This window comes from Fistularia commersonii, chromosome 30, assembly GCF_037954325.1.
Source record: "Fistularia commersonii isolate RoL2024-O1a breed Wild chromosome 30, RoL_Fcom_v1.0, whole genome shotgun sequence".
Classification (NCBI taxonomy): Eukaryota; Metazoa; Chordata; class Actinopteri; order Syngnathiformes; family Fistulariidae; genus Fistularia; species Fistularia commersonii.
In genome coordinates this window covers 5,095,452-5,110,578 of record NC_141313.1, presented here as the reverse complement: position 1 = coordinate 5,110,578, position 15,127 = coordinate 5,095,452, and the positions used below count along the sequence as shown (strand labels likewise).

At 40.0% G+C, this 15,127-nt stretch overlaps 1 protein-coding gene across 1 annotated transcript in view; it reads left to right on the top strand.

Moving 5' to 3' along the window:
• The first annotated feature begins 906 nt into the window (after positions 1-906).
• ncaldb (neurocalcin delta b) overlaps positions 907-15,127 on the top strand; it is a 17,679-nt gene continuing 3,458 nt past the window's right edge. The window contains exons 1-3 of the mRNA XM_086178213.1: positions 907-1,067; positions 12,425-12,862; positions 14,955-15,060. Of these exons, the coding sequence (XP_086034339.1) occupies positions 12,485-12,862; positions 14,955-15,060 (484 nt within the window). The 5' untranslated portion in view covers positions 907-1,067; positions 12,425-12,484. The remainder of the gene's footprint in view (positions 1,068-12,424; positions 12,863-14,954; positions 15,061-15,127) is intronic.

The window sequence follows — 15,127 nt, the reverse complement described above, 5'->3', positions numbered from 1 at the left end:
TGTGATCAGGATTTTGTTGACTCAGTAGGAGGGAGAGAAGGAGCTCTAAGTGTTCTTTATAAGGCCATTAAGAAAAAGCTCCCTTTAACACTGTCTGAATAAACCCTATGGTGTTGACTCCCGCTAATGATCTTATGAAAAGCATGGCTTCAGGTGTGCTTGCATGGGAAGGCATGTGCTGGCTCTCACCAAGTGCATAATGGCTATCACAAGCTTCCTTTAGAGAATTTTGTCAGATTTGTCAGAAATGCACTTGTAAAGCTTGTTTTTTTTTTTTTATGGTATTGTCACAACAGCAGTCATTTGAATGCTTTTAGTAGAGAAGTAAGTCTAATGTCTAATCATACCAATTGGGAAAAGCAAAACAACAAACAAAAAAGTAAATACTATGAACTAAAATTTTGGCAGAAAATCTGGCAACAAAGAAATGCTTTACATGGCCTCAGATTCACTTGCATCACTGCAGACACGTGCAAATGTGCATTAGGTTAAACCCCACGCAAATTATGAACACTGGCCTTTGCAAATATTTATGAGCTATCATCGAAGTTGTCATTTTGATGGTATACTGTTGATTCAGGCATGTTAAATTGAGTGCATAAAAGGCAGTGCTTATAATGGTCCATCAGTGCATCAGTGCAAGAGACGTTGATGCAGTTCTTGAAACATTTTAATATCAGGAATTTGTTTTAACAACTTAAGCTTTAAAGAACTTTATGAAAATACTCCACCAGTTCCAAAACATCAACTTAATGCAAACAGCACATTCTAATCTCGATCCAGGTACCGGTTCTTGTTGCCAGGACAACGCGGCCTCTCATTGGTCCAGGCCTGACCACATGACGAGACTTTCTGACGTCACGGCGAGAGGCTGCGGGGCTAAGCCGAGTCTGTGCTGCAGCTCAGGGAGAGACACCGCCGGAGTTTGGACTGAGAGCAGCCGAGGAACTCCTTCTCCTGTGAGGCTCCTACTACCTGTTGCCCTCCGTCGTCATCTTAGAATCAACTCACCGGGCTATGGACTATTAAAGAGACTTCTAACAACCCTCCCACAACTTAAAAGCGAGGTAAGTTATCGCTACACCCGACTCCCCCACCACTACCACCACCACCCCTGCCTCGCAATTTGGCTGCTTCCTGTTACTTTTTTTTCGCCGTTGGTCGTCCAGGTGAGGTGAGTGGCGAGGAGCCGAGGTGGGAGTTGGAACTGTTTTCGTCCGATTTCATGGGACAAACAGCGATTACAAACATTTCAAATGCAGGGAACTTCGCTGCCCCAGTAGCCGATAAAAAAGCTTTCGCCTAACACATGTAATCCCAACCGCCGGCTCCCCCCGTGCGCTTTTCCATTTAAAAATGCTGCACAGGAAGTGATAGAGGAATCCGGCCGCTGCAGCCCGGCTGAGTCAGGCAGTGTCTCATTTCAGCAAACACATCAGTCAGTCAGTCAGTGGACGGGCAGAGGAGGCACATCACTGGGCCGAGTGCTTGACAAGTGGGCTTGTTCGACTACCAGACAACGTGTGTTTGTTTGCGAGACTCATCCAGTTGCAGCAAAGTTTCAAAAGTTGCCACCCTCCTCAGTATAGCTATGTGCCCCTTGTATTGTAAATGTCATCGACATTTTTTTTTATAATGAATCAGACACAAGAGAAGTCCTAGCAATTTCCAATATCACACCTTCAAGAATGAATACTCACTTTTTCTATTGCAATCTGTAACTTTTATTGCATATGCTAATCAAATGTCATTTATCAAGAGCAATACACTAGCTTGTGTTGATTCCATCATCTTTTGATATATTTTATCCATTTAGAAATGCAATACATGTAACTGGCCAACTGTCAGGAATGTATGCTACTATTCTTGCATTTTTTTTTCAGTCATAATCTTAAATGAGGTAGTCTTAGAACATGAACTTTTGCTTGTTGTGGGTAGGCCTGATTTTAAGATTTTCCTGTCAAGTGTCTCAAATAAAAGACCCGATTAAGCCATGCTAAAATTTCAAGCTCGATGGATGACCCTGCAATCATGATGTCGGGTGGGCTTATTAGAGCTTGACGAGCCCAGTGAAGCTTCCACAAACAAATCAGGGTGGATGATGGTTTAAAAAGACACAAGTGAGGTTCGCAGATTCAAACCTCCATATGATAAATGTAGATACAGTAGAACTGAAGTAAGGCTTAGTAAACCGCTTTCTGTTGTTTAAAATGCCGCATGTTTAGCCCCTCCTCTCAGCTCCCTCAGCCAATACAACGCAGGAAAGTTTTAGGACCTGCTAAGCACTGACCCTAAGGGTGGAGCAGAAAGATAATAGCCCCCTTGATGTCAAAAAGCTTCCCTGCAAACATTTCAAGATGCTAAAATACAACAAATGTTTACTAAATTTGAGCATGGGCTCTATTTTTGGTTGCATGGGTGTGTTGTGGACATGTTGTAGACCAGATAGGCCACATTGGCAGCATCCTCTATACTTAGGCTTGTCTGTGCAGCGGTCAGTGTTCTTTTGAATTGAATTAGTCCTTTTTAGAGGAAGAAGACAGGCAGAATGATTGGAAAAGGCAGAGCAGAAGTGGAGGATCAGTGGAAAGCTGGAGGAATATGGAGAATATCAGATTTTGTCCAGTCACGCAAATTATGTTTTGGATAGCAAACCGCATTTGTGACATAGCTAGCGGCAATTCTCCAAGATGGCCAAAAATTGTTTAGTCATTGGGCAGATCGACATTTCAGTCTCTGCAGCATCTGCCTTTGCAACTGGCCTGTTTGAAAGTGAGCCACATTTAGATATTCAGTGCAAATGAACACCACTCCTTTAAGCAATCAGTGACAATTTGCTGTGTGTGTGTGTGTGTGTGTGTGTGTGTGTGTGTGTGTGTGTGTGTGTGTGTGTGTGTGTCCGTTCAATCCGGCATCTATTGCAGCTCTGCCTGCCTTCTTGCAGTTGTTGTCAGCGACACTTCTTATCTTGTTCTCATTTGCTCTCTCATAATGGTTCCTCTGTCATGATTGTGGTTTTCTGCAGCGCCTTGACGCACAGAGCTCTCTGACTGACAATGGAAGTGCATGTGTGCTGCATTATGATGAAGTTGCTGGCTCAGTTTTCACAAAGGCAGGATGAATAGGATTTTGAGAAAGATCTGAAGAATGAAGGACATCATTTGAGACATTTAGCAGGCCGGCATTTTTTTAAAATGGGTGTTTGAGGTTGTAGTTAACAGGTTTCGCTCTCCACAGTTTTTGTTCAAATTTGTAGAAATTGGAAACCCTGCTAATCTGAGGAACAGGTGTGTTGAAAGAGTCTACAGGAAGTTCCCCTAATTGAAATATCCACACAAGGTGGTACAAATAACCTCAAATATTTGTAAGTGCAGAGGAAGTGGTGCCTTGGTTTTATTGCAAAAGTTGTTTTTTTGTCATAAGAGTGACGATCTTAGCGTTTGAACTTGTTGTTTGCGCCCCTCTGGAGGAAGCAGCAAAACTAAATGATATTTGTGTGACAAAAGTGTTTGTATCTCTGTCCCACAACCAACCTCACACTCTTTTGGAGAATTTGTGTCAAACAATCTCTGGAAAGTGTCATGCCAACATAGGAAACAAGTTAAAAAGTTATTTTTGCTTTTCAATCAGTCAGATTTTCAGCCTGCAAATCAGATTTTCAGACTGCATGATTGTTTTTCCCACTGGTCCTCAAAAAAAACAGGAAGACAGTTGTGATTATTTTTTTAGTCATTACAAACACAATGAAAATGAAAGAAGAAACAAATTATACTGAGACCCCATACAATTTTCCAGTCAACATGTCATCCTGGGCTCGATGTGACTTGATAATGTGCAAAAAGGTAAATTTGTTGCCATGACAAAATCAAGTCGATTAAATTGACCCACCCACTGAATTTTAAAGGCAACATTAAAAGATATAATTTTAACAGAGTGAATTACCAATTAGCTCGGGTAAGATTTGAAAGCGAAAAATTAGCATGGCTATTGAGAGGAAATTAATTGTAAAACATTAGACATGAGCAAATCAATATTCGTAGAAGTTAGAAGTCAGGAACATATTGCTGTTAGGAGGTGGGGGGAACCTGTCATACCAGCAGGTTTGTTGCTGTATTTATACATTTTTTAACATTAAATTCATATATTTTTCAAAGTCTTATTTTATATTTTGACTTGGCAATAAATGACTGTAGCTTTGATTTTGCTGAAAGCCCTTCACTGCAGTAGAACAAATGTAAGTGATTTTTAGATCACCAGTGTTTTTTGTGCTTGGCTCAGATGCTGGCTCAGGTCAGCTAGTCAGCGGTCCAGGTCAGACCTTTTGCCGAAGATCGAGTTGCAAACAGATATTCAAGGAGCGTCTCAAGCACGCTACACTGAACATTTGTGTAATGTGAGTAATGTGGGTGGGCTTGCACAGCAGTCGCGTGTTTGATGGTAGTTTGAAATGCACTGTTGATCAGATGTTCCATTGCAGAACGGCCGCTTCCAGAAGATAGTTTCAGAGGTACGTGCTGAGGACTTACATATGCAGCACCAGATGAAGAAGGCATAGTGATTTGAAATAGGGCTAGGAGTGGGAGTGTTCTGTCAGTGCTTTTGGATCTGACTCATTGGTAGTTCTTTGGCTTACATATCTGTGATTGTGAACAGCATTGTCCGAACATTTGCGTTAACGGTTGCTTTTTTAGGCTTTTAAGGCTGCAGTGTTTGATTTATCACGAACATCAGGAAAACACTGTAGGCTCGCTAAAGTAGCTGCAATGAAATAAATTAAAGAGTAAAGCAATAACAAGGTTGAACAAGGTACCGGGACACTGTGTGTGTGTGTGTGTGTGTGTGTGTGTGTGTGTGTGTGTGTGTGTGTGTGTGTGTGTGTGTGTGTGTGTGTGTGTGTGTGTGTGTGTGTGTGTGTGTGTGTGTGTGTGTGTGTGTGTGTGTGTGTGTGTGTGTGTGTGTGTGTGTGTGTGTGTGTGTGTGTGTGTGTGTGTGTCTTATGTGACCTTAATTCTCAACAAATAAGGCTAAATTTTATTTAATATTAAGATTTACAGAGGTGTATAATTTATTAGTATCTGAAAAATTATAGTATAATCTTTCAGATATATTATCATCTTTACAAAAATTAGCTCTTTTATCAACTATTTTAAGCTCTTAGTTATCACGGGGAGATTGTGCTCTACATCTTGTTGTACTCTCTGGAGTAAACTCCGTTATCTAGAGCTTCTATTACTCAATATGATTATATGATTATCATCTATACCTGTTATACCAGTGAACAAAAGATTGCATATTCAGTTGTAGTCCAATCAAAAAATGAAAATGAAGTATTTTTTTCCTTTATCGATATGTTGAAAGAATGTGCCGTTGTTGAATTACACAAAACCTCCTAATGTTTCTGAGCAGAATAGACCTGCAGTGTCCTTCCAACCCACCGAAGCAAATAGAACTTTAGATACACAGATTATAAAATGACTGGAAAAATTTGGGTTAACTCCAGACTGTTCATCTTGTGTTATCCAGGTCTTCAGCAGCCTTGACATGTGATGCTTTTTATAAAGACTGAACATTTCTGTAAAAATGTGGTGTAAATGGCAACATGTTAAGTCAGTTTCACATGTTGGGATTTAAGTTTTACATCATGTTAAACTATAAAGCCTTGTGGGGTCTCTGTAGGTAGAAGAAACCAACCTTTCTTTCTTGATGGAAGCAAGTAAATGACAAGTAATCTTTATTTTTTGGTGTGAGTAGGCAACTATTCATTGTGCTAAGCTAAACAGCAGAGCAGACAGTCCTGCGCTCGGAGGGTCATAGTAACTGTTTGCATTTTCAAGAGTTTCTAAGAGCATGTGCATCCGTTTCAAATGGAATCAGACAGCAGATTCTTTTAAGGATGGCTTATTGACAAGAAGGCAAATCATAGAATATGCGAGTTCCTCAAATCTTAAAACCCCATCCCATGGTGAAGACAACTGGTGTTGATTTTCATCTGCTATACAATACCTGGCCCACATGTGTCATCACAGTTGTTTTGATCGAAGAAGAACAATCAAGAAGTGGGATGGTACTTTTCAAACATTGCAGCACTGGTGTCTTTAAAACGTCGATAAGACAAAAGAGAATTTTCTGATGGAGACTTGAATGGATGGCGAGGAATAAATGCAGGTCTTGTGATCTGAAAACCCTTGATGTGATTGTTTTCAATTTTGTCCGGCACTGTTTGAATTGGTTGCGATGACCTTGTAGGAGATTGTTTAACAAGACTTGGAAAAAGCTGTTGTTTTATGATGCTAAAGATGAAATTCAGTTTGATTTGTTGGTGGATATCATGTTGCTCCACTCCCCGTTATCTACCCGTTGAGTGTAGAATAATTGGCCCCATATTCTGCTGCCTGGTCACAGATGGATCGTGTTGCTTTATGAATGTGTCATTCATAAACTGGCTATCAGTGGTCAGATCTCTTTCATTCACTGTGGTAGTCAATTGCTATCCCCCTGCCCCCCAACTCCTCCTCAAGCTCTCTTTAGCTCTCTCTGTTCTTGGATTATCTGTGGGAGTCTTGGCTTAAGATTTACCTGAAGGATATATATGGAGACTTCTGCCTGTTATGTAAGTTGGCAACATGTTCCAGGATGCCTGTTGTGCAAAGAGCATGCAATATATACACTGTATATCACAGTTGGAGGGATGGGTTTTTCATGGCCCTTGAGCGGGGATTTCTTCTGAAAGGCTTAAAGCTCGACACAAGTATAAGGACAATTCCGCTGAAATATGAAAAAAAAAAAAAAAATCCAAGTGCTTGGTTTGGTGTCTTTTATTGCCAACAGCTTTTTCCACACTGAATCTTTCAACTTTTTTGGCTTCTTTCAGCCACTACTTTCAAAATATTTTTGTGCTCCAAATTGTCTTTTCCAAAGCATATTTTGTCAATGTTTGTTTTTCTAAAAAAAACAAAAAACAAACAAGAAGCATGAGGATATTTTGAGTTTTGAGTTGATATTGTGCATTATTTGTTTTTGCACCCTCTAGACCATGTGAATTTAGAACTGATCAAAACATTCAGAATGTAATTGTCAGGCGCAGTTTTGTATGGAATGAGAATAACATCTGGGCCTATATTGACCACAAAAAAAAGCAGTATTTTGTGCTGCATTTGGTATAACTTCTTCTCCAGGTTTCAGCTGCTTTTCAGTAAATTACCATAGATGAATCAGAACTGACAGGATCAGGTGGAGCTAACAAACGGTTCTGCTTTAACCAATGGATGATGGGCTCTAAAGTTAAAGCCGGCATTCGCTTATTTCTCTCAGCCATAAGAGCCGGTCATTTACGGCAACACAAGTGCACCGCAGCTCAACCATGTGACCAACTATTGGTTATGTAACGTGCTACCATAAGGCTGCCAGAAGAAGCAGGTAAGAGTCTTAACGGTTAAATGTAGGCAGCGACCTCAGTCTGCCAGAAATAGCTGAGTTCTCAGGGTGTCTGGTTGAAGGGATGTTCAGTGACGTCATGGACTCTCATCCCATCATTTCTTCTTTAAAATACACCTAAAGCTTTGGCATTGGGGAGGGGGAGAAGGGCATTAGATGCCAAATTAAATAGCAATCTAAAGGATTGCATTTAATTAAAGTGCCACGCATTGTAAAGAATGCATATGAGATTACATGACAGCAACTAAAAATTAGGAGGGTAAAGTAAACAAGTAAATATGTCTTGTTCATATGTCCTTGTCACGGTGCAACACCTGACCAGTCAATGATCTATTCTGTTCAGTGTTCAGTTGTAACCACAGTGCGTTAAATAGAAATGGAAGCATCATGGAGTGACAATACAAGCCAAAACAGAAATTAAGGAGCCAAAGACATGAAAGAATAAGAAATCTGGTGGAGTGGAGGCAGAAACTTTGACATTATCCATCTGTCACAATTTTTTCAGCAAGTTAGGGGTAAAACTAGGGCTTAAGAGTTCGGAGGATTAATCAGTAATTTAGTAAGCATTGGGTGTTTGCTACATCGACAATTTGTTTCCCTTAAATCGTCTTTTTTAAAATGCTTTTGTTAATCGAAACATTGGGTTTTGGACTCTGCAAGCCATATGTCAATATCACTAGGGCTGCTTCTTTGATGGGACATTTTATAGATGAAACCAGTAGAAAAGAGTATCAGAAAAACACAAAAATGTAAGATTTTATGATTATCGTGCACTGTGTCTTCAGTGTTGCCATAAAACTTTCATTCACAATACTAATTAAACTTAACAACCTGGTTTGGGGTAAAAGAGAGAAACACATTTTTGTTAATGGTGTCTTCCAAATCAGTGTAAAATAGTCAGGCAAGAAGGAGTTTGAGTGAATTGTAGGATTGATGCTAAAAGCAGACAATCAGATTATCAACCAATTTTTGGTGAAAGAATAATTAATTACTGCAGTGTATTAAAGCAGTTTGTTATTTTGTCCTATTTACTCATAAAAACAAGTGATTATGTGCTCTGTTTTCATGATAACACAGTCTAGATAGGTATAGAAATTGCTCAACAACAAACAAAGCAATTAAAATGCTGATCGGACGGCTGTGTGGTGGCTCTTGCTGCTGCTTCAAACAGGAAGTGATTTTGTGAATGATATTTGGCGAAGGGGTCGGAATGAGAGCCAGACAGACTCGGGATGGAAGTAAATAAAATGCTTTGGAGGCAAAAGTGAGAAATATACACAATAAACAATATTTTAAATACAGACAAATGATCATTCATCTGTATGCTCCCATTTTGAATAATTTACTTCCAAATAGCCACACCTGCTTCACCATCTAAAAAGTAATATGTTAAACCCCACTTGTTTTACAAGTGCAGAATAGATTAACTGTAATCCTATTATGATCTCAGACTATCACTGCATTGAATCTCATACGAGTGTTGCCATGTAAAACTGCTTTTTTCATCATCTCATTTAAGAGAATCAAAATTACTCAAATCATGCTTGTATCATTTCACAATATGGGGAAAGCTGAAAAGAGGAGGAGCTGATGTTTCCTAATAGGGTTCAATTTGAAGTCTTTGCTCTTCGACAAATACACAATTCATCCCTCAATGTGGGTAAAAAACTGGATGAATATTTTTTTATTCATAATGTGATACCCAACCCTAAACAGATGTTCAAATTTTACAAACCACATCGTTATATCTGTTTATGTAACATTGATGTTCTCAGGTACAGGCTGACTCACTAACACGATGTTTGTATGAGAGGTTACAATCTTAAAATCAGCTACTCTAAAAATGATTTTGCAAATTATTTAGTATAACCACACTTCACTGAATATCTTTTAATAGACATATTTTATCAAGAACTTCTAAGCAAAAAATAAAACTCTTTCATTAACCTGCTAACAGGTGGTATGACCAGACTGACTCACAGTATCATGTCCTGACATGCCTCTTTTCGACTTCTTGCTGGTGGTCAAAGGTCATGTTACACAGTGCAAGTATCTTTTTGGTGTCAAACCAAGACGACATGTGAGTGGCCCCCTTAGATTGGGCCCGTCTGGTTGATTCTTTAATACTCTCTCATCCTTACTGTTACTCCCATCCTCTTCCATGTCTGTCTGTGTCACGTGACATTGCAAAGCAGCTGGATTTGTGAGGCCACGAGACAATCACAAGATCGCAAGAGAATTTGGTCCTGATTTGCTCCGTGGCCCTCCCCAAATACACAACAGAAAAAAGTGAAGCATTTAAATGTGGTTAAATGTTCACATTGTCTACACCATTATGTCACCCACTCCTCATGCATCACCCCAGTGTGTTCTTGTGAGCTACTAAAAATACCCCCTCTGCTGCCCTCCTGCCTATTTAAAAGCAGACGTTCTCCATACGCTCACCGTGGACGCCTATTTACCTCCTTCTGATATGTATTGCTCCAGGATGGTGATCAGTATTTAAAACTGGCACTAATCTCCATTTCACGCAAGCCCTGTGTTCATGCACATGTTGAAGTGAACTAGAAGTAACAGGAGGGAGCTCATTTGAGGCGACCAGCACGTTGCTAGACTTCATTGTTTACTCAGTTAATTAGAGGATTATAGCTTTCTGTTTATAGAACATTTGAGGGAGAAACAAATTCTAAAAGAGATGAAGTCTTTGCTGATAGCTGTCGGAGGATTTGAACTTAAAATGCCCAAAGTAGTCTTCCTTCAAATTGATTTGTTTTGACTCTTTCTGAGAATTAAGTCAGTTGGTGCATTAATCAATGTAGCTGGTATTTTTTTCAGGGCTGTAGAGAAAAAATCTTTTTGTTAGACAGTGAACAAGCCAAATCCCAATGACCGTGAATTGATGACTAGTATCAAAAAACAGCCAAGCGAATGCCAGAAAGTACCTGCTTAGGTCTTTCTGGGCTTGGCTTGGATTTGGAAATGTTTTGGCCTCAAGGCCTAAGTTGAATTCAGTTTCTTGTCCCCACAATGTCAAGGCTTATTTGTCTGTTTCTATACAATTTTGTATTCTATTCTGGTCTATAAGATCCCTCTGGAATCAGAGAAGCTTTTAAGTCATCGTTTCTCTTCCTGGAAGCTGATACCTGAACTGTAATTTGCGTTGCCTTACCTGACATTGCTGATTTTATCTGTCATTATCCCCAACTAAGCTCAGAACAGCTTCCCTCTTGTTTAGCCTGCAGAGTGGTTTGACAAGGGAAAAGTGGTAAGCACATTAGCCTGAGGGTTATTTGATGAACTGCGTCCTCTCTTGAGTTTGAAAACTCCATCTGCACTTCCTTTGTAACCCACTCAGTCATAACTTTGCACAAAAAAAAAAAAAAACTGTGGGCTGGGCAACATGGAATGAACAAGGACTTGAGAAGAATTAAAAACTTTTAGATATCAATAAAAAAAGATGAACAGTACTAATAAATTAACTAATTAGATCTTAAACATGAGGAATACTTAAAATCAAAAGCTGTGTGGATGGCCTTTCACGAGAAATCAAATTCTAATACAGTACTGCATCTTTGAGTCAAATCTTGAACAATTTTTCCAAAGTTAAAAATTAAAGTCTTTAAACGAGTTTTTATTTACAGTTCCAAAATATGCCATGATTTGGCTGATTTGAAGGTATATGCAAGACTTCATTTTTAACACTTCTTGGAATTTTCCCCAGCTCGTTCAAACTTTTCAAATAAACACAGACTATGCCAATCATTTTAATAAAACCAAATTAATTTGTGTGTTTGTGTGTGTGATACACAAACACACACACTCCCAGCAGGTCACCAGGAACAAGGTCTTTCTAAGAACAACATAAACGTGAAGAGAAGTATCTTGGTTTCTGCAGGAAATGTGGAGGGGGTGCATCTGCTGAAATGCAGTAAAGGGTGGGCCCGAACATCTGCGGTTGTTCTTCACCTGTAAAACATTTCATTTCAGATACACCAAAGGAGAGAGCACGTGTCAGACTTCCTGTTCGTTTTTCTGCATTTCTGAGATAAGAAAATTGAAAAGTACAGTTTGAAGTTCAGTTTTTGGAGAGAATTGATTTCACAACTTAAAGAGTTAGTGTTTCATTTAATCACAAAAGAGACATATTTCTGTAAGAATCTGCTAGAGACCTACATGTTTTGGGAGTCTGCTGACCTGACTCTGACAGAAAACTCAGTTATGAGGTCACTATTATGTTTTGCGGGTGGGTTTATTATTTTGTATTTGAAGAGGATTGAGTTGTTAACGGCAACAGAGGTGGCAATTTTTCAAGACAGTCGATCCAGTATTTTCTTTTCCGTGTGTTAAATCACATTAAGTGCTTTTTTTTTTTGAATATCATTGCACGGTCCCTCTTTCCTCATCGTCTGGTATCAACACAGAGCCTTTTTACATACGCAAGTATTTTGGAATTAACAAAGCATCATATTGTGATACAGATATATGTCAATATTCATCTTGGAGCTAAGAAAGCGGTTTGCCACAACCCAATTGGTGATCGTCAGAATTAGAACGGAAAAACTCAGATTTAATCTTGTGGGTTCTTTTTTTCCCCACTGGGATTCAGTTGAGAGAGTAAACGATAATAAATAGGTCAGTCTCCTATTATCTGGTCGATAGGTCCCCTTTAAGTGGCTTTCAAATATACATTATAACTTTCCACTCTTTGAACTTTTAGACATTATTCAGATTGGACTCCCACTTATTGACCGATAGAAAAGTCTAAATTAGAAGGTAAAATCTGAAGGAAATTAGACCCCCAAGGCAGCATGACACCAGATTGATTTTCTTCTGGGTAAATAAGGACTGAGGCATTTTATTGAACCCCTTTTGTCAGCCAGCATTTTGGAATCTCTCCTATAGAAAATGAATTTACAGGCTCAAGACCACGTTTTCAATCGATTTCTAACTATGTACCTCTGTCCCTCTTTCTCTCTCTCAATGTCTGCAGTCTAAACCGCCGCAACCCACGCACCACCCACCGCCATCAACCTCCACAGAAGCAGTGACCATGGGCAAACAGAACAGCAAGCTGCGTCCAGACGTTATGCAGGACCTGATGGAGAACACAGACTTCACCGAGCACGAGATCTCGGAGTGGTACAAGGGCTTCTTGAGGGACTGCCCCAGCGGCGCTCTCTCCATGGAAGAATTCAAGAAGATTTACGCCAACTTCTTCCCCTACGGCGATGCCTCAAAGTTCGCCGAACACGTCTTTCGTACTTTCGACGCAAATGGAGACGGGACCATAGACTTCAGGGAGTTCATCATCGCGCTGAGTGTGACCTCGCGCGGTCGACTGGACCAGAAGCTGAAGTGGGCGTTCAGCATGTACGACCTGGACGGGAACGGATACATCAGCAAGGCAGAGATGCTGGAAATAGTAACGGTTCGTTGCATTTTTAGACTCCTCTCGCAGCCTTCAGTGTTAGCAGTCATTACTTGCAACGAGGGCTCCGCCAGGCTCTCCGGTCCTAAAAACCTCTGTTACCAAACACAATTTCTACTTCGCCGTCCACGCCTGTCACTACATCCGCCATCCATCTCCCGTTCCTCATCGCTTGCCTGCCCACAGAAAAAACACAGCTGCCGTATAATTTTAGAAAGCGGTAGTTGTCGCGGTGTATTTCCAGAAGGGCCCAGACTTCCTGCGATCCTCCGGTCGACTCACCACCGCATGGCCTCCCACGGCTCCCTCAGCAGCCCCACTCGCACTTCACAAACAATCTCACAACCAGATGACACACACACACACACCGCCCAACTGTCCCACACACATGTCATTACATCACACCGTCACGGTGCCAACTAATGTGTAATCACAGTCTCCAAGTCAGTGTTGTTTAATTATAGTAGCGCTTACAGTTAAGGCGTTCACATGTGGGGATTCTCTGATGTAATTATTCAGTGGTCCTGTTTAATTTTTAGTGACAGAACTTTAAGAAAACAAGATGATACGTCCAGATGTGACCTTTTGAGTGAAAGACAATTATCTTAAGTATTATTTTGAGTTTTTTCCAAACTTACTCTCAGATGTTATGAGGAGGAACTGTGAAATACGACTGTAAGATAATTTAGATTTAAGGGATTTAAGTTTTAAGTTTTACTGACGCCAAATGCCGTGAATAAAAAGAAAAAGATCAACCATGATTTTCTGAGAAAAAAAAATCTGTTACTAAGTAGTTTCGAGTGGCTAAGAAATCCATCATATTTTGTGATATACTTGAGCAATTATTAGAAATATTGAGAATTTCACAAAATTGTTTAAAAGAGAAGGCCTAATCTCTTTTAAAAATTCTGAAATTGCTCAAATTGGTTATCTAGGACACTCAGAAAGTCCCTGCCTGAAGTTTGTATTTTTGTCTCTTGAACGGTATGAAAAGTAATTACTCTTTCATTTTTTGCCACAAATCAAAGCCTTAACTAATATTCATTAGTTGATGTTTTGAATGTTTAATAGTGTAAATGAATACCAAACATTTTTTATTACGAAATTAGAAAATTTATTGAACCCACTATCATTTTCCCAGTATTGACAGCCACTCCTTAAACACCAAACAAGCTGCTTCACTTCCCCCTTCCCACCCATTCGGCCAAATCTCTGTTTTTCCCACTGCTGTCAAATCTAAATATGATCGATTGGGAGATTGATCAGCCAATTAAAAAAAGTCAACAACCACCTGTGTGTGTGTGTGTGTGTGTGTGTGTGTGTGTGTGTGTGTGTGTGTGTGTGTGTGTGTGTGGTTGCTCAGCTGTTTGGATGATAATTTTGTTTTTCATGGTACAAGCACAGAGCTCTGAGGCTCCAGTTAGGGACTGCAGGAGAAAAGATGCAGTCAGGAGTGAAAATGGGAAAACAAGCAATTTTAAGTGTGAATCTTTCACAGAACAGCACCACATCATCTTGTTTTTTGCATCTCAGATAAGCCAAAGTTGTATCTTTTAGCAGTGAATTGTTCTTCCACAGTTTCACATGTTGGTTTGGTTCTTTTCCCCCTTTTATATCCTGACAAGACAGAATTTCTAAAATCTCAGTGAACCCATCGCAGTAAAACAAATGTCTGCTGAAATGATTTATTATCAACTGAATAACACCACCCCCCACACACACACTATTACTTGTAGTTTAGTTTGCTTGCTTCATATCTGGCTGTCAAAACTAAGTTGATTCACAGCTCATCTATGTTTCGCCATGATATCTGACCCCCCCCCCCCCCACCACCACCACCACCACCACCACACACACACACAATCTCATTCACATTATTTGTGTTCCTTGCCAGAACTGGTACACAACCGGAATACTCAGTTCTCCAGGGCTCATTCATTCTGACATCAACATTCCCCTGCAAATAGAAGCTTTATTTACGAGACTTTGCCACCGAACAGCCTTATCACGGATACAGTTTTGTGCCCAGTTACGGACCCTTTTACTGCTTCTGTCAGTAATTTCTTCTTTTGTTTTTCCTCTCCTTGTCCAGGCCATTTACAAAATGGTTTCCTCAGTGATGAAGATGCCCGAGGACGAGTCCACGCCCGAGAAGCGCACGGATAAGATCTTCAGGCAGATGGACACAAACCGAGATGGTGAGCCTATGTTTTTTTTCTCTGTCTGGTCAGTGTCATCTGCCAAGAGACATTAATGAGAAATAAA